An 18,450-nucleotide genomic window follows, 5' to 3' on the forward strand; every position below is an offset into this window, starting at 1 on the left:
ATGTGTGCTGAGCCCCCTCCTCTTCACTCTGCTGACCCATGACTGCACTCCATCATACAGCTCCAACCTCTTCATCAAGTTTGCGGACGACACAACGGTGGTGGGTCTCATTAGCAACAGGGATGAGACCGACTACAGAAGTGAGGTGAGACGCCTGGCCACGTGGTGTGCTGACAACAATCTCTCTCTGAATGTGGAGAAGACGAAGGAGATTGTTGTGGACTTCAGGAGAATGCACACCCAACATGCTCCTCTGACCATTGACGGAGCGTCTGTGGAGAGAGTGAGCAGCACCAAGTTCTTGGGTGTGCACATCACAGAGGATCTCTCCTGGACGTACAACACCACAGCACTGGCCAAGAAATCACAGCAGCGTCTCTTCTTTCTCCGCAAACTAAGAAGAGCAGGAGCACCAGCCCCCATCATGTACACTTTCTACAGAGGCACCATCGAGAGCATCCTGTCGAGCTGCATCACTGTGTGGTTTGGAGCCTGCAATGCGTCCTGTCATAGGACCCTCCAACGCATAGTGAGAGCTGCAGAGAGGATCATTGGTGTCTCTCTCCCCTCCCTCCAGGACATTTACAGCACCCGTCTCACTAAAAAAGCCCTTTGCATAGCGGCTGATCCCACACACCCAATGCAAAGCTTCTTCAAGCTGCTGCCGTCGGGGAGGAGACTGCGGAGTCTCCAGGCCAGGACCAGCAGGCTGATGGACAGCTTCATCCATCAGGCTGTCAGGAAGCTTAACTCCCTCCCGATTCTGCCCCCTCTCCCCTCTCTCCTCCACGGTCTCACTGAACTCTGTCACACACACACAAACACACACACTCTCTGACTCACTCACTGGCCTGCACCAGTTACCAGTCACTTTGTGGAGCATTGGACTGCCATTACCTCATAAGACTTTGTTGTTACACTTTCTCTTACCGTACACTACTAAATCTCCATTTGCACTATTTGCCTATTTGCACTACTCTGCCTGGTTTACACTCAATGTCACTTACCCATTATATTGTATATTGTATAGCTTCCTTGTTATATGTAAAATTGTATTTATTTAAATTTTTACTTTTTAATTATTTTACTTGCATTTTTTTTAAATCACTTTTATATTTAAATATATTTAAATGTTCATTTGCTATTTATCTAGGGATTGAAGAGTAACGCAATTTCTATTCTCCGTATGTCCTGTACATGTGGAAGAATCGACAAATAAAGTTGACTTTGACTTTGACTTTGAAATCTGTGTGTGTGTGTTTCACTGTGTCTGGTGTGAAATGGGTCTGTTTGACTACTTACTGCTTATACCAGAGCTAAATGTCCAATCGAAAAAAGCTTTGCCGATCTTATATCGTCTGCCAATAGCACACTGTTTTCTTATTGAATATCTAAATGACTTGAGCGTTTTAACCCATACGAAGAAAGGAAGTGGAAAGGGGTTTCAAGTTTCATGTACGCGGACGCGTTGAACTTATTTTCCTTTAATACGCCGAGTTTAAAAAAATCTATTTAAAAAGAAAGAAAGAAAATGCCTGTGTGACATCGCAGATATTCATATAACGAACTCAAAAGCAGCCTTTTCTTCCAAATAATCTCCTCGAAACAGAAAAATGTGATCTACGTAGGAGTTTATTTTGGAGGAAAGCAAAACCACAGCAGGGTAACACGGGAAGTTGTAATATTTTCGTGGAACCTTATTGGCTGGAGCAGTCAAAGACATCCTGTAATAAGTGGTGCGAAAATGCGCTCGTTTTTACCTGCAGTGGCCGAACAACTTTTCCAAGACATACAGAAAACATACCAGGAGGCTTCTCAAAGTAAGATGAATATGACGAAGACAAAAGTCTGGACATGTTTCGGTTTAATTTAAACGTAGATTTAGCATTGCTAGCTAACTGTTGGTTAAAGCAGAATGTGACACGACTTTCATTCAAGGCGCACTCCACATATAATTTCCTCCTTTTCTGTGAGGACTAGTTAACTTCCAGTAACTGAAACGCAGCTGGCAGCGAGCTTTACTTTACCGTGCTTCACAGCAATGTCAATGTAGTAGTTGTTGTGAAACCTCATAATTATGGCCCTGCTACTTAAAGTGATGCACTTTTACATTTTGGCAGTAGGAGGCGCTGTTATCACACACATAACTTTAGCCCCAAGCTTCCCTCCATAGATAAATTGCTACAGGTTTAAATTTACATGAAGCTTTTTGACATACCATAGTTTGATAAAGGCAGCTGCGTTGCAATACACACTTTATTCCTACCACAAAATGGACCATCAGCCAAAAACCCCAAGCATCTATGGAATTATGGTCTGTTTGTCTGCGTATTTGACAGAAATCTGTCTTTCTTACCATTTCTAACTAAACAAAACAGGTATATTAGACTGTGAGAAATTTACGTAATATTGGTTTTTGTTAGCCCACGATGCTATATAGAAATTATAATATATACAGCATATATATGTTATCATATATGCTGTAAATGAACAATATGTGAACCGTATCAACGTTTTGTGTATATTGTTCACATGGTCTAAGGAGCTTGGAAAGAAACGTGTCTAGACGTCTTTAATTTTCTTGAAGACTGTTCACCTCTCATCAGAGAAGCTTCTTCAGTTCTAGGGTCAAATGGTGGAGTACCAGATTTAAGCCATGTAGGAGTATCCCCCCACGAGGGACAATGGACCCCCTAATGATCCTCTACCTAATCACATGAGCCAAGGTGTGAAAATGGGTGTAGGTCACAATCAGCCAAGGTTTCGGGTGAGCTCATTGTGAAACCTGGCCCCACCCTATCATGTGATTTCCTGAGGTCAGATGGCCCAGGATGTGAGTGGGCATTAAGGCGTCTGGGAAGGTATCTCAAAACTGGATTATAGATGACAGACAGTTGGTGTCGTAAACCACCACCTCTGTTCAAAGATGGTCGCTCACGGTGGAAATAAATGGCTTCTTTTACTCCTCTTTCACAACATCTGTTTTCTCTGTCCAAAATGTGAACATTTGCATCCTCGATGTCCTTTAGATGCAGATGGACCGCCAAGTCTTGTCCCGTGGAGGTGGCTCTTCTGTGCCATGCGTTTATGAAGTGGCTGTTTGGTCTCTCCAATGCCGCGGTCTGGACATTCCTCGCTGCACTGTACAGCATACACTACATTATTAAGTTTGTGTTTAGGATTTTTGTCTTTGGGATGAACCAGTTTCTGTCTAAGTGTGTTGCTGGGTCTGAAGTAAACTGAGATGTCGGGCTTGGAGAAGACTCTCCTGAGTTTTTCCCGATACACCAGCTTCATAGGGGATGACAATGTTATTGCGTTTGTCTTTCTTATCCTCCCTAGCTGGTGTCTGATCTTCTTTCCTGTGCATCTTTGCTGACTTGATGAAAGCCCAATTAGGATAACCGCATGTTTTGAGAGCTTCCTTTACATGTGTGTGTTCCTTCTTTATCCCTCCAGGCTTAGAGGGAACATTATCTGCCCGATAATGTAGGGTCCTGATTACTCCAAGTTTGTGTTCCAGAGGGTGGTGGGAGTCAAAGAGGAGGTACTGGTCCGTGTGTGTGGGCTTCTGGTAAACTTCAGTGTTGAGGTTTCCATTCTCTTCAATGCGCATGGCACAGTCCAGGAAAGGCAAACGGTTATCCTTTGTGTCTTCCCTGGTAAACTTGGTATTTTTATCCACAGCGTTAATGTGAGCAGTGAAGGATTCCACTTCTTGATTTTGACCCAGGTGTCGTCTACATATCTGTACCAGTGGCTGGGTACTCTTCCTTTGAAAGAGCCAAGAGCCTTACATTCGACTTCCTCCATGTAAAGGTTGGCTACAATAGGTGACACCAGGGAGCCCATGGCACAGCCATGTTTTTGTCTGTTGAAACCCTTGTTATATTTGAAATATGTGGTGGCCTCCATAAACTATATTACATTATTTAGTAACTATGGGTTGTACTTTAGCCAAATAAATGGCCAAACTGAACCATGAACTCCTATTTTAAGCATTGGTGTGTTTATTTTTTATTAAAGGCATGCCCATGCAAGTTAGAAGGTTGACACAAAGCCCATCTGAGGCAGTGCCTTGCCCAAGGCCATCTCAACAGTTGTTTCATTTTACCTGCATTAAGGTTCATTACATTTGAACAGATAGCCACATGGGCAACAGCTTGCCTCCATGCTCATCTTTCTATTCCAGGAGAAAACATAGCCAGAAAACATAACACAGATAATGCTCTAAGTGCAAAAAATTACAACCCTTGATTTGATAGCTTGGAAAACCATCTATAGCAGGAATGACTTGAAGTAATAATTTTCTCTATGACACTATTAGTCTCTCACATTGATGTGGAGGAATATTTTTGTACTTTTTGTCACAACAGTGCTTCACTTTATTGTGGTTTGCATACATTTCTTTAAGTACAGCTCTAGTAGTCTCACTTCTTATTTCAATCAGGTTGATTTTTGGGGGGCTTTGATGGGTCAGCACATTGATTCTTTTCTTCTTCAGTCTTTCTGTTGGGTGATTGTTGTGTTATATCATGCAGTTTGGGCCAAACTTTAGCTGTCTGACAAATGGCCGCACATTTGACTCTAGAACACTTTGGTATAAAGAGGAGTATGGCTGCCACGATTAGTCAACTAGTCACGATTACGTCGACTATCAAAATCGTCGACAACTAATTTAATAGTCGACGCGTCGTTTGAAGCTTTGTAAGATCCCAGAGACGCAGGAATAAGTAGCAGGATTTAAGAGTGTAATAATGGACTGCAACAGAAGATAGCAGCACTGCATGTACAAGGATGCCAGCTGCCGTTAAACCCAGAAGAAGAAGCAGTATAGTAGCTGTGTCCAAATTCAGGAACCGCATCCTCCTGTGCCCGCATTTGTAGGCCAATTACGTTACAGCGACACGACAAAGACTGTCCAAATTCGAAGACTCTGACAAGGGCGGCTGACAAATGTGCCCTTCATTTCCCCAGATTTGAAGGATGGGTCGGTTGTATACTTCGTTGCCCGACCTTTTCGGAGATGTCTGTTACCCACCAGCTCGATAGCTAGCCGGGGTTCAAGGCTCACTTAGAGCCGGTGAGAATACCGGGCTGCCAGCAAATTGTTTTCAAACCCACCGCCGTCTTTCGCTACTCGGGTTAAACATGATATATATATATAAGTCACTTAGATAAAAATGTTATTGTTTGGCTTTTTTCAGTATATTATTTCTTCCTGAGTAAATCGGTTAGAGTTATAGTTTTTACACAGCTGAATAAACGTCAAGCAGACAACTGATTATCAAAAGTGTGAGATAGGGCTGGGCCATATTATACTGTTCATGGTAATACTGGTACAATGTTAGGAAACGATAAGAAAATGAAATATCGCGATAGAATATGGGTAAAACGCGCATGCGCAGTGCCTTTGTTTTCATACGCACATGGCCGAAAAAGCATGGCAGCAACGGAGAATGAGAAGGGAGAAAGCGGATCGTTGAGTGAAACAGATAAACCAGAATTGGTTTGTAAAAATGGTGCCGCTTCAGTGATGTGGAACTGGTTTGGTGTTTGCCTGTCAGATACCCACCAAAGCACTTTTTTTTTCTTTTTCTTTTTTTGTGTAGAACATGCACGCAGGCCGTTGTTATTGCTGTATTTGTTGGACTATGGTGCTCGTAAATCTCGGAGTAATCTGGGTCCTAAACTCGTCTCCTTCAGTTCCCAAAGTCAAACAAACACTGCAGCATCACTGAGAGTTAAAAACTGTCTAAATTCTTTCATCTTTAATAAAACGATCAGCATTGCTGCTTTACCAGGTGTAACTATGAAGTTTAACATCCAGGCATCCATGAAAACAGAATGCATTACATTTAACGGAATTAAAAGTTAGCAAGAAGTTAGCAGAAGTTAGGTAACTAGCTAAACTAGCGAGCTAAGTATGATATAACATGTTCTGACTGAGAGATTTAAAAAAAAAATAATAATAATAATTCAAACGTACTGCTCTGCTATCACTTCCAACATAAATGAAGACAGGAAACTAAATGGCAGTGACGTTCGTAGGGTTACTGAAGTTGGGCTATGTGCTAGGTGATCGCTAGCGACATAGCTATGTTAGCATAACATAAACAGTGAAGCTGGAGGATGAACGCTAACACTTTTCCACTCGATAAAAGTTAACGTGAGGGTTCCTGATGGTTAGAGACAAATGCAATCGCATGGTAGGATGCTGTAAACAGACCAAACTTCAGTCAGGAGAACAACTGAGATAATCCATCCACAATAGAATGTTAGTCATCAATATACTGCAACAACATGGGAATAGAGAAGCTGTGATAGAATACAGCATTAATGAATCAATGGTACAGAAGTGGAGGAAGCAAGAAGAATCAGTTGAATAGTTTGATTTATCTGACTGCTTTGTTTTGCTTAATGTGTCTTATAATCCCATGCACCTTATGGTCCGAAAAATACGTATTTGACTTTTTTATTTGGCACACTGCAGTTTAATGCTGCAAAGCACCAGTTTTTAACTTCAGTGGATATTATACATGGTTATGGTGAGGATATGTCAGCCAATTTCTACTGGAAATGCCTTTTGGTTAAACTTTCAGCAAGGAATTTGCTTTTGCACTGTTAAATTTTTATATAGCTTTAATGCACATAAAAAAACAGCTGCTTGTTTAAGTGAAAATAAATGGATGGGGGGTTTTTGCGCTAGTAAAGTTGTGGAGTTGTATTTTGTCTCGCATCAATTATTGTCAGTTATATACCGTATTTCCCGGACTACAAAGCGCACCTGAATATTAGCCGCACAAGCTAAAATCAGGGGAAAATCCTGTTTTGTACATACATTAGCCACACCTGACTAAAAGCCGCAGGTGTTTCAATGTTGACTTATCATATGTAAGAGAATATGCACAAAGGGAATTGTCAGGAAAGAGATGGCTGTTTGGAGACACACCCCTTTTATTAATATTTTGAAAAACAAGTTATGGGTACATATTTGCACAACTTTTTTGGTATATGTACAAGTAGCGGTAATTACAAGTACGAAACATGTACTGTGCTTCATAAATGAGTAACAAATGTAGTACATAACAATAACCTACAGCACACCAGAAAAATAGATTCAGACTACCTTTTAGGCTCAGGTGCAGTGACACGGCTTTAACAAGAAGAAAAGTCAGTCATTCACCACCATCTTCCTGCGCACTAAAACCACCAAAGTCCTCTTCTCCAGTGTCGGAAACGAACAGGCTCAGGATGGCTTCGTCATCCACTCTCAGCTTCTTTCCTTTGTTGTCACTTTCAAAACCAAACAAATCCTCGTTGTCAGTGTCAGAGTCGAACACCCTCAGAAGGGCCGTGGCGGTGTCCTCCTCTCCATCATGCAGCAGTCCAGCCCTTCGAAATCCGTTGGTGATCGTGGATGTTTTCACACTTTTCCACGCTGTCAGATTCCACCGGTGGAGTTGAGCATAACTTGCTTTTCGCAAGTTTATTGCCGCTTGTCATCCACGCCTCCGGCTGAACGTGTAGCGCTACTTTGAAGTTTGTTTTTCGCGCTACTTGTACGGCACTATGTTGCCTGGCGGATGGACATGTGACCAACATACCACTCTTGAACCCCGATACTGTGTGTCTGATCACATGCCCTTCCGCCAGGCAACGTAGTGCCGTACAACAGCGGAACAAACAAAACAAATCGTCTTACGATATGACAAAAATCATGGACAATCCATAGAAAAGCCGCACCTGACTAAAAGCCGCAGGGTTCAAAGCTTGTGCAAAAAGTAGCGGCTTATAGCCCGACAATTACGGTAGTTATCGCAAATTTTCAAATATATATCGTGATAAATATTTTTGACCATATCGCCCTGCTCTAGTGTGAGATGCTCGAGAATATACTCCGGAGTCCTGTTATATTTTAGATAGCAAGGAGCAGACTGCTGAGTTTATTAAACTCCACCGAAACAATCTGCAGATTTCATTAAAACTTAATAAACTATCATCTTGTCTTTATTTTTAGTTAGCACATACATTAAACACTTAAAGTTGTAAGCTAATGATAGTTATATAAGAGCAGATGCATGCTGGTGCAATAAGCTGTACGTTTTACATCCAATGGATGCACGATCTGATTAGTCGACAAATCGCAAAAATAATCGGTGACTAGTTGACTATCAAAATAATCGTTTGTGGCAGCCCTAAAGAGGAGTTCAGGGTAGATTCAGTAACTGCAAGGTGTTCAGGTTTTGTGGCTGCAGAACAAGCCCAAATCTCCACCCCTCCACCACCGTGCTTAACAGCTGATATGGGCTGTTTGTCATGCTTTGTTATTCCTAATTGTACTGTGTAATGGAAATTATTTGAAACAGCGTCAGAATATGGAGACAGTCTCCATGCAATCTTTCACATATACCACATGTAGATGTGCGATAGCATTTCTCTATAAATATTTTAGGCTTAGAGTCCCTCTTTGTCCAAACCATCCACACCTCTGTCGGGCTGTCTGTATATTTGTTTGATGCCTTTTGCAAAAGTAAATAAAACACCTGGTTGTATGCACCACAGTTTATTTCAAATTTCAGAAGTGTGAGTCCATGGCTCATTGGATCTGAGGTCCAAAATGAACAGTGACGGATCATCCTGGAAAAATGCATTTCCACCCTCGAGCTCAGATTGTTGACAGATGAAGAGGACTAGAGTGGACCATGACCTCGACTGTGCCCTTTCAGTGGCTCCACCAACTCAACTTCTACCTACACTGCCACCATGCATGGCACCAGAAGACTGTTCCAGTGATTCATTACTGACCACAGCCCACATCTTCAGGTTTCATATCAACAAGCAGGCTCATCAGAAAGCTCCACGTCACAGTTTTCGCCACAACGGGTAGCAACTTGCTACAACACCCTTCAGCTGCCCATCAAATGTGCCAATGGACAGTCCCTACTAGTCTTTTTACCTTAATCAGAAGCTCAGATTAAAGAAATCATGACTCATAACTGGGGAAATTTTTTTTTGTTAAATTCTCTTATTTTCCATTGTGAGACATGTATACACATTATGATTGGGATGATAATGACAGCTGAAGGAGAAAGAGAAGAAAATGGACAAAGAGCTCCACATGGCAGCCCTGACATGTGCTAATCTATCCAAGCTACAGCCTATTAGCCATGTCCCCTGACCACAAACAAGTATCAAGCTCCTGCCAGAGGAAGAAAATGAGCAAGATGACACAACCTGGACATCAGTTTAAAGTGCTTTTAGAGGGCACAGAGCAGTGTTGTCCCTCAACAGCAACAACACTGCTGATGAGAAGCATAGCAAGGTGGACTGAGGCTGGAGGGAAGGCACAAGAGTAACGTGCTGCTACTCTGCTGCAATACCACACACATGTGATAGTATACAGCCTATGTGCACATTTGTGTAATTATGATTTGGGGAAATTGAACTTTAAACATATAGTTTGCTGTCTGTTGTCAGTAAGTTTATCGAGCTGTGATCTAATGTGTTGTTTGGGTGTTGGATTAATTTCAACCTCTGAAGGTCTCAGAAAGAAAGTAGTTGAGCCCAAAACTCATTTTTACAGGCCCGGTCAGCAACATTTGATACTGCAAACTGCAAACGGGACTTATTATGGTTTTCTGTTAATAATGGCTTTCTTCTTGCCACTCTTCCATAAAGGCCAACTTTGTGCAGTGCACGACTAATAGTTGTCCTATGGACAGATTCCCCCAACCTGAGCTGTAGATCTCTGCAGCTCATCCAGAGTCACCATGGGCCTCTTGGCTGCATTTCTGATCAGCGCTCTCCTTGTTCGGCCTGTGAGTTTAGGTGGACGGCCTTGTCTTGGTAGGTTTACAGTTGTGCCATACTCCTTCCATTTCTGAATGATCGCTTGAACAGTGCTCCGTGGGATGTTCAAGGCTTGGGAAATCCATTCTCTCCTGACTTTCTCTCCTCACTCTCATAAACCTCCCAACTGTCTCCAAACTCTCACTAACCGCAACTCTCCATCAAACACCCACATTTTGAATGAAGTCTGAGAGGTTTATATCTGTCATAGCTCGCGGCAAAGTTCGAACCACTTCATGAACCAGTCACGTGGTACAGCCGGGCAGCGAGGCTTCGGACGTCATCATTTTCAGCTCCTCCCATAAATGAAGCAAGCCTCGATACGCGCATCGCGGAAACTCCCCCTAAATTACTTGGCACAAGCTTTGAAGCCTCGATACAGAACGTCACATCACTAGCTGCCAGTCTTTTAGGGTATGTCTCTACCAGCTTTGCACATCTACAGACTGAAATCCTTGCCCATTCTTCTTTGCAAAACAGCTCCAGCTCAGTCAGATTAGATGGACAGTGTTTGAGAACAGCAGTTTTCAGATCTTGCCACAGATTCTCGATTGGATTTAGATCTGGACTTTGACTGGGCCATTCTAACACATGGATATGTTTTGTTTTAAACCATTCCATTGTTGCCCTGGCTTTATGTTTAGGGTCGTTGTCATGCTGGAAGGTGAACCTCCGCCCCAGTCTCAAGTCTTTTGCAGACTCCACGAGGTTTTCTTCCAAGATTGCCCTGTGTTTGGCTCCATCCATCTTCCCATCAACTCTGACCAGCTTCCCTGTCCCTGCTGAAGAGAAGCACCCCCAGAGCATGATGCTGCCACCACCATCTTTGACAGTGGGGATGGTGTGTTCAGGGTGATCTGCAGTGTTAGTTTTCCGCCACACATAGCGTTTTGCATTTTGGCCAAAAAGTTCCATTTTGGTCTCATCTGACCAGAGCAGCTTCTTCCACATGTTTGCTGTGTTTTCCACATGGCTTGTGACAAACTGCAAACGGGACTTATGGTTTTCTGTTAATAATGGCTTTCTTCTTGCCACTCTTCCATAAAGGCCAACTTTGTGCAGTGCACGACTAATAGTTGTCCTATGGACAGATTCCCCCAACCTGAGCCGTAGATCTCTGCAGCTCATCCAGAGTCACCATGGGCCTCTTGGCTGCATTTCTGATCAGCGCTCTCCTTGTTCGGCCTGTGAGTTTAGGTGGACGGCCTTGTCTTGGTAGGTTTACAGTTGTGCCATACTCCTTCCATTTCTGAATGATCGCTTGAACAGTGCTCCGTGGGATGTTCAAGGCTTGGGAAATCCATTCTCTCCTGACTTTCTCTCCTCACTCTCATAAACCTCCAAACTGTCTCCAAACTCTCACTAACCACAACTCTCCATCAAACACCCACATTTTGAATGAAGTCTGAGGGGTTAATATCGCTGTCATAGCTCGCGGCAAAGTTCAAACCACTTCATGAACCAGTCACGTGGTACAGCCGGGCAGCGAGGCTTCGGACGTCATCATTTTCAGCTCCTCCCATAAACGAAGCAAGCCTCAATACGCGGCCTAAGCAGGCTTAGGCCTTTTAAGCAGGCCTAAGCCTGCTTAAAATTTCTCAATAGCTTTATCCCTGACCTGTCTGGTGTGTTCTTTGGACTTCATGGTGTTGTTGCTCCCAATATTCTCTTAGACAACCTTTGAGGCCGTCACAGGGCAGTTGTGGAGCTGTTTTGCAAAGAAGAATGGGCAAGAATTTCAGTCTCTAGATGTGCAAAGCTGGTAGAGACAGACCCTAAAAGACTGGCAGCTGTAATTGCAGAAAAAGGTGGTTCTACAAAGTATTGACTCAGGGGGCTGAATAATTACACACACCCCACTTTGCAGTTATTCATTTGTAAAAAATGTTTGGAATTATGTATGATTTTCGTTCCACTTCTCACATGTACACCACTTTGTATTGGTCTTCCACGTGGAATTCCAATTAAATTGATTCATGTTTGTGGCTGTAATGTGACAAAATGTGGAAAGTTCAAGGGGGCCGAATACTTTTGCAAGCCACTGTAAATGACCTACTTTTCAAGGCGGATGGGAAATAAACACCCCAAACACAGATCAAGGTTTTATAGTTAAATAAAATGAAACTAAAAAGTCAAACTAGATGTGAAAAACAGCTGCTTTCAGTAAAGTTGTTTTTTTATTTTAATACCTATTCTGATTTCTCCTAAGATCCTAAAAATGATTGCTCTCCATGCAATAATAGTAAAAAAGACTAAATCTGAACATTTTCAAACTGTAAAAACTAACCTGAAATGAAGAGGCCACTCTGGGAATAAACTCAAAATAACATATTCAATGCTTAGAGTCGATTTTTATAAAAAAGCATGCAGACTGCTGTCAGGCTATCAGTACTGTTTGCCTGTACCCCTTTGCAAAGGTAACAACAGCCTGGTTATGTGCACCTCACTTTGTTTCAGATTTCTACAATAACTTTAATGAGCTCAACATTTAACAAAGGAGAGTCTGAGCGGTAATTCTTAGAGTTTTTAGGTTTTTTGAGCTTTGTATGTTTTGACTTCAGAGGGAATTTTCTGGGTCGTCCACTCCTGGGGTGTTAACACATACCTTAATGCGCCATACTAGCAAGTTGGAGTGTTGGAGTGAGAAGTGGTCTTCACTCTTGCTGATCATCAGTTATTTACATGCATTTGATTAGCAAAACCTGACTGCTTCTTATCTTCTTAATTCCTGTGGAAGCAGTGAGGGTGTGCTAAAGTTTTTATTGGACTTCAAGTGCCAGAGCTATCCCAGTTTAGAAATATGTGATAGAATACAAAAGTATGGTGGTGGAGTGCGCCTGAATTTTTTTTTTTTTCACCATCATAACAAATAGTCTGACAGATAAAATGAACTGTAAAACAGTGATTATAATAAAGCATAATGAGGTATTTTTGCAGTTTAATGACTTCCACACATTCAATTGCTGGGAAGAGTTTTCCACTGGCTAATGAAGAAGGAGGCAAGTTAAAAAAGTGTAAACACAAAGTAAACGTTCTGTTTGCCTACATAGTTCATCTTTACCTCAACATCAACACAATAGCCAAGTGTTATCTTACAAGCCCTGCAGCAGCTGATAAATTGTTTACACCTTCACTTTTTCTTCTTCTTGCAGTTCCCAATGACCTGCTGATTGCGTAAGTATTATTTTCTTTCTTTCTTTGATTATCTGATTATCAAAATGTTCAACTAGTATAAAAGTACACCAGAAAAGAAAAATCACTCAAACACACACAAACAGTCTTTCCATGCATGTATTTGATTTTCTTTAGTTGTACTAAACTTCTGATGACTACACACTACGCTTGTACTGTACTTCTGATTTCTTTCATCCACCTATCAAATACTGAGGGCATCTTGGATTTCATCTTGGAGTCAAAGAGGAGGTACTGGTCTGTGTGTGGGCTTCCGGTAAACTTGAATGTTGAGGTTGTCATTCTCTTCAGTGTGCACAGCGTAAAGGACAACTGTTTGCCTTTCCTGGACTGCGCAGTACCTCCTCTTTGACTCCCATCACCCTCTGGAACACAAACTTGGGGTAATTAGGACCCTACACCACCGGGCAGATAATATTCCCTCTAAGCCAGAAGGGAAAAAGAAGGAACACACACACATAAAGGAAGCACTTAAAACATACGGTTATCCTAATTGGGCGTTTATAAAGTCAGCAAAGATGCACAGAAAAGAAGATCAGACACCAGCGAGGGAGGATAAGAAAGACAGATGCAACAACATTTTCATCTCCTATGTAGCCGGTGTATCAGAGAAACTCAGGAGGCTCTTCTCCAAGCACGACATCCCGGTGTACTTCAGACCCAGCAACACACTTAGACAGAAACTGGTTCACCCAAAAGACAGAACTCCTAAACACAAACTTAACAATGTGGTGTATGCTGTACAGTGCAGCGAGGAATGTCCAGACCTCTACATCGGAGAGACCAAACAGCCACTTCACAAGCGCATGGCACAACATAGAAGAGCCACCTCCACAGGACAAGACTCAGCAGTTCATCTGCATCTAAAGGACAAAGGACACTCTTTCGAGGATGCCAACGTTCACATTTTGGACAGAGAGGACAGATGGTTTGAAAGAGGAGTGAAAGAAGCCATTTACGTCCACTGTGAGCCAGACGCTTTTCTTTCCAACCTCCTTAGACTACGATGACCTGGATGACTGAGAACCTCCACAAACAGTCAATAAAAGTAGTGATCCACTCCTGTCTGAGTTATGTTCTTAGTAAGAAAAAATTTGGTTCTGAGTGGGTGTGATGTGGATAAACCACACTGACAATGACCAACTATGCATGCGTGCAGTCTGGGTTTCCCCATGTGACACAGACACCGATAGGACTGCGATGGTGTTCTGTGAGATTTCCTGGCAAAGTGGCTCGAAATGTTGAGAGTACAGGAGTGCTCCCTGTCACCACATCCTGTTTATCACACAGGAAGCCTCTGGTTTAGGGGCTCATCACACTCTGGCAATTCACTAGTAGACTTTTGTTTTTTGTCTTTTTTTTTTGTCTTTTTCTTTTTTAAATCTCCCAGGCTTTGTAGAAGCATATTTATCATATAGCAGCACAATTAGGTTGTCCACATTAATGATTCCAGTCAGAATTTTAATAAAAACAAACTGAGTGATGGGGATGTAATGGATAAAGGGATGTTGTTCTTATTGCACTGAACTTCAGCGTGATTATCTAACATGATTGAATGACCTTTTTCATAGGATAGACCTTTAAACCAATAGAAGTCTGGTTTGAAACCATTTAACATGTGCTCTAATTAGACACATAGAGTGTTGTGTTAAAGTAACTATCTGCACTAACCCGAGGAGACATGCAGCGACGAAAATGATGTGTATATAAAGAGAAAAAAAAAAGGGGGGGGGGGGGTTCAAGATGCTCCACCACAGATGAGTGTGTGGTTTGTGTAGATATGCAGTGTGCCTCTCGTCTTTATAACCTTTTGTTTCTCACAAGCATTACTCGCAACCCCCCCCCCCCTTAGGACTGCTTTGAGAGTGTGGCTTATGACTAGTAAGGTTGGGCAATATGTAAAAAATTTCCAACCGACGATCGTCAGTCCAATAACCAACATAGACGATACACTCACGCAGGCGCATACTACATTGCAGCACAATGTAATCATGGATGGACTGATTTGCGCATTTAAAATTTTATAAGTTTTGTTTGGAGGGAATATTTTACCTTCTTGTTTTTTTTCAGTATTAATATAGCTACTTTTTGAATTATTTATTCATTTATTTATTTATTTATTTATTTGAGATGCGCTAAATTCCATTTTTATTTTTTTAATGTTCGCTGGAAGACACACTTTGATTTCTAACTTGTATAACTTTATATTTGTTATTTGATCGAGTGTATAAGACAGATGAACACTGGAACGGCCTGTGAACACGGTTAGAGTGGGGAAAAAAGAAGCCAGTTACTCTTCGTCTCCCTCTCCACCATTGTGGTTTTTTATTTAAATGTTTTTGAGGTTTGTTTGGGGTTTTTTTCTTTTTTTTTTAACATGGGCTATTGTATGGGCAGAACTCTGTGCTATCAAAAACTGAATTTGAATAAGTTGAATTTGAATTGCTCAGATTGATTCTGAATTGCTCAACTTGAGTTCTTGTCCTGTGAGCCACCGTAAGGAAGTACTTAGAGTAGAACTGGACCATCACCTTTTCAAAGACAAAGCAGTCATTTAGATAAAATATTGGATATTGTTTACCTGTAACTGCACAAAGAGAACTTAGAAATGTAATTACTGACAAGAGTGAACAAGCACTTATAGTGTAATATACAGCTGTGGCCAAACATTTAGAGAATGAGAAGTGTTGAGGTTTTTCCCCCCACAAAGTTTGCTGTTTCAGTGATAGTTGTATATCAAATTCAGTGTTGGGACCAGAGATGGGCAGTAACGTGTTACTTGTAACGCGTTACTGTAATCTGATTACTTTTTTCAAGTAACGAGTAAAGTAAGGGATTACTATTGCAAAAACGGTAATTAGATTACTGTTACTTTCCCGTAGGAATACTGCGTTACTAAAACCGTGATTTTTTTTTTTTTGAATTTTTAAATTTTATTTAATTTTATTTATTTATTTTTATTTTTTTTGCGAGAATGTCTCATGACAATGACGTAAGCGAGTGCGACGTTCGTGACAACAGCTGTGTGCAGATCAACAATGGATCATATATCGAGTGCAGGAGAGAGGATGAGCGTGCAGCGTTTAAAGCGTGGAAGTACTGACCTTACTTTGAGTTTGATTCCATAAAGAGTGACAAAAACATTAGCGTCCGTTGTGCGTGGGAAGAAAACTGCGCAACGACGTAATGGGAAATTCACAGAGAAACTCGCGGATTCTTCCACTGACCGCTGCAGCACACCTGCACCAGGGTAAACCTCCGCCTACCCCACTCCTGCTTTACAGGTGAAAATAGAGCAACAGGACCGCTAGTCTTTGATTTTATTTATTTTCTGCTGTGTTTTACTTGCATCTATTTGAAAGACTGAGTGTAAACACAAAAAATATTTTATTTTATGTGCTGGAATGTGCAGAAAATAGGTTTAAATGTTAAACTAATTTCTTCCAGTCAGAGAATGTTGCATATAATTTAATTTTTGCCTGATGCATAAAGTTAAAAGATTAAAATGGATAAAACAAGTTTTAAAAAGAGACTTTTCCATTTGATTACATTTTGTATGATGGATTATGCAGAAAAAGTAGAATTGGGCTGAAAGATCTATCGCTTTATCACCTCTTCAGGTTGTAAATCGTGTTTTTTAATAAGTAACTAAGGACCGGCCACCGGTCCGAGTGTCAGGAGAACTGAACTTCAGGTAAGAAGTTATGACCTGCAGTCTTTCTGGGTCAGATATAAACCAAGTTTAGGTGGAGTTTATTTTCGTTATGCTGACTTTTTTTGTACTGCGTACTAGCTAGCATGACGGGGTTTCTATACAGCTGGGTGGGTGCTATGTTACTGATGTTAAACTTTATTTTGTTCATAAGGTTAATTATTAGAGTTGCCAATTGTCCCATTAAAAAAAAAAAACCCAGAATAGTCTGGTATTCAGAGAAAATATTACACGTTTCATATTGAGGTGAAAAGGAAGACAGTTTGTCCCGGACTTCAGCTACAATGAAAAAGACACAAAGCTGAAGTTATTCTGTCTTTACGCTGTCAGCTGCCTCTTCTTCTCTTATTCTCTCCCCTCCCTCTCCCGTTTCTACTTCAATCATGAAACTGATCAATGATCAGGTGATCGGCTTTTCTCTCGTTTGTTTATCGCCCACTTCGCGCCAGAAAGAAGAAACCAGCGGAGCTCGCGTTAAACAACAGCTGCACGTTTAAGCTTGATCAGCTGTTGTTAGAATTTATTTAATATTAATTTCTAGTATCAGCTGATGTTTGCTGGAGCCACAGCTGTAAAAGCTGCTGGTCATGATATGGTTTGGTTATCTGGTGAGAGGGAAACATGAAGATGAAACCAGGAGATGTCCTTACTGAATCATCAGAGCTGAACAGGTGATGGAGAAACAGGTTTACCTTTTAGGTGACATGAATGAGTTGAAGGGAAGTTATGAACTGTTTCTGAGAGACAAATAAAACCAGGATCCTTTTCTAAGTAGCTGACAGCTGGTAACTGTGCAGGGGCGGGTCTAGCAAAGTGTTGCCAGGGGGCCAGGTAGGGCATTAAAAGGGAAAGGGGGGCACAAGGAAATACTTTCTTATTCTCATTTAAAATGTCTAGCTTTTATTAAAAAAAAAAAAAATGAAAAATTATTATCTGAGTCTTACAACAAACGATTGATAGATTGATACATATATACCATCAAGACAGTGTACATCACTGTCACAACAGTGTTTATTTTCATTCAAAGGCTTTATGATTTTTCCTATAATAGTGGGCCGGTCTCTAGTCAAAATGCCCGGGACGATTTTTTTTGTCCCAGTCCAGCCCTGTATGCAGCTCATCTGCAGTCTGGTGTTACCTACATCTTCCTATTCAGAAGGCAGAATTTCCGAGTTCTGAGTACAATCAAAAGCACCACAACTGCAGTTTTCCTGTTGGATGTAAAAAGCGCACATGATTTTGTGACGTAGGCTAAAATCATGGCGGCGGTCAACGACGGTCCAGGCATGGGATTTCTCTTGTGGAAATACAGTGGGGCAAAAAAGTATTTAGTCAGCCACCGATTGTGCAAGTTCCCCCACTTAAAATGATGACAGAGGTCAGTAATTTGCACCAGAGGTACACTTCAACTGTGAGAGACAGAATGTGGGAAAAAAAAAAATCCATGAATTCACATGGTAAAGAATTTATTCGTAAATCAGGGTGGAAAATAAGTATTTGGTCAATAACAAAAATACAACTCAATACTTTGTAACATAACCTTTGTTGGCAATAACAGAGGTCAAACGTTTACTATAGGTCTTTACCAGGTTTGCACACACAGTAGCTGGTATTTTGGCCCATTCCTCCATGCAGATCTTCTCGAGAGCAGTGATGTTTTGGGGCTGTCGCCGAGCAACACAGACTTTCAACTC

General features: G+C 41.5%; 1 protein-coding gene across 1 annotated transcript in view; it reads left to right on the top strand.

Annotated features, from left to right (window-relative positions):
• The first annotated feature begins 1,744 nt into the window (after positions 1–1,744).
• The window catches only part of zswim7 (zinc finger, SWIM-type containing 7), a 30,621-nt gene continuing 13,915 nt past the window's right edge, over positions 1,745–18,450 (top strand). The window contains exons 1-2 of the mRNA XM_085363392.1: positions 1,745–1,820; positions 13,005–13,026. Coding sequence (XP_085219518.1) covers positions 1,745–1,820; positions 13,005–13,026 — 98 coding nt within the window. The remainder of the gene's footprint in view (positions 1,821–13,004; positions 13,027–18,450) is intronic.

Source organism: Diplotaxodon limnothrissa, linkage group LG10, assembly GCF_057381915.1.
Source record: "Diplotaxodon limnothrissa isolate DT_005_m linkage group LG10, D_limnothrissa_male_GT1.1, whole genome shotgun sequence".
Lineage (NCBI taxonomy): Eukaryota > Metazoa > Chordata > Actinopteri > Cichliformes > Cichlidae > Diplotaxodon > Diplotaxodon limnothrissa.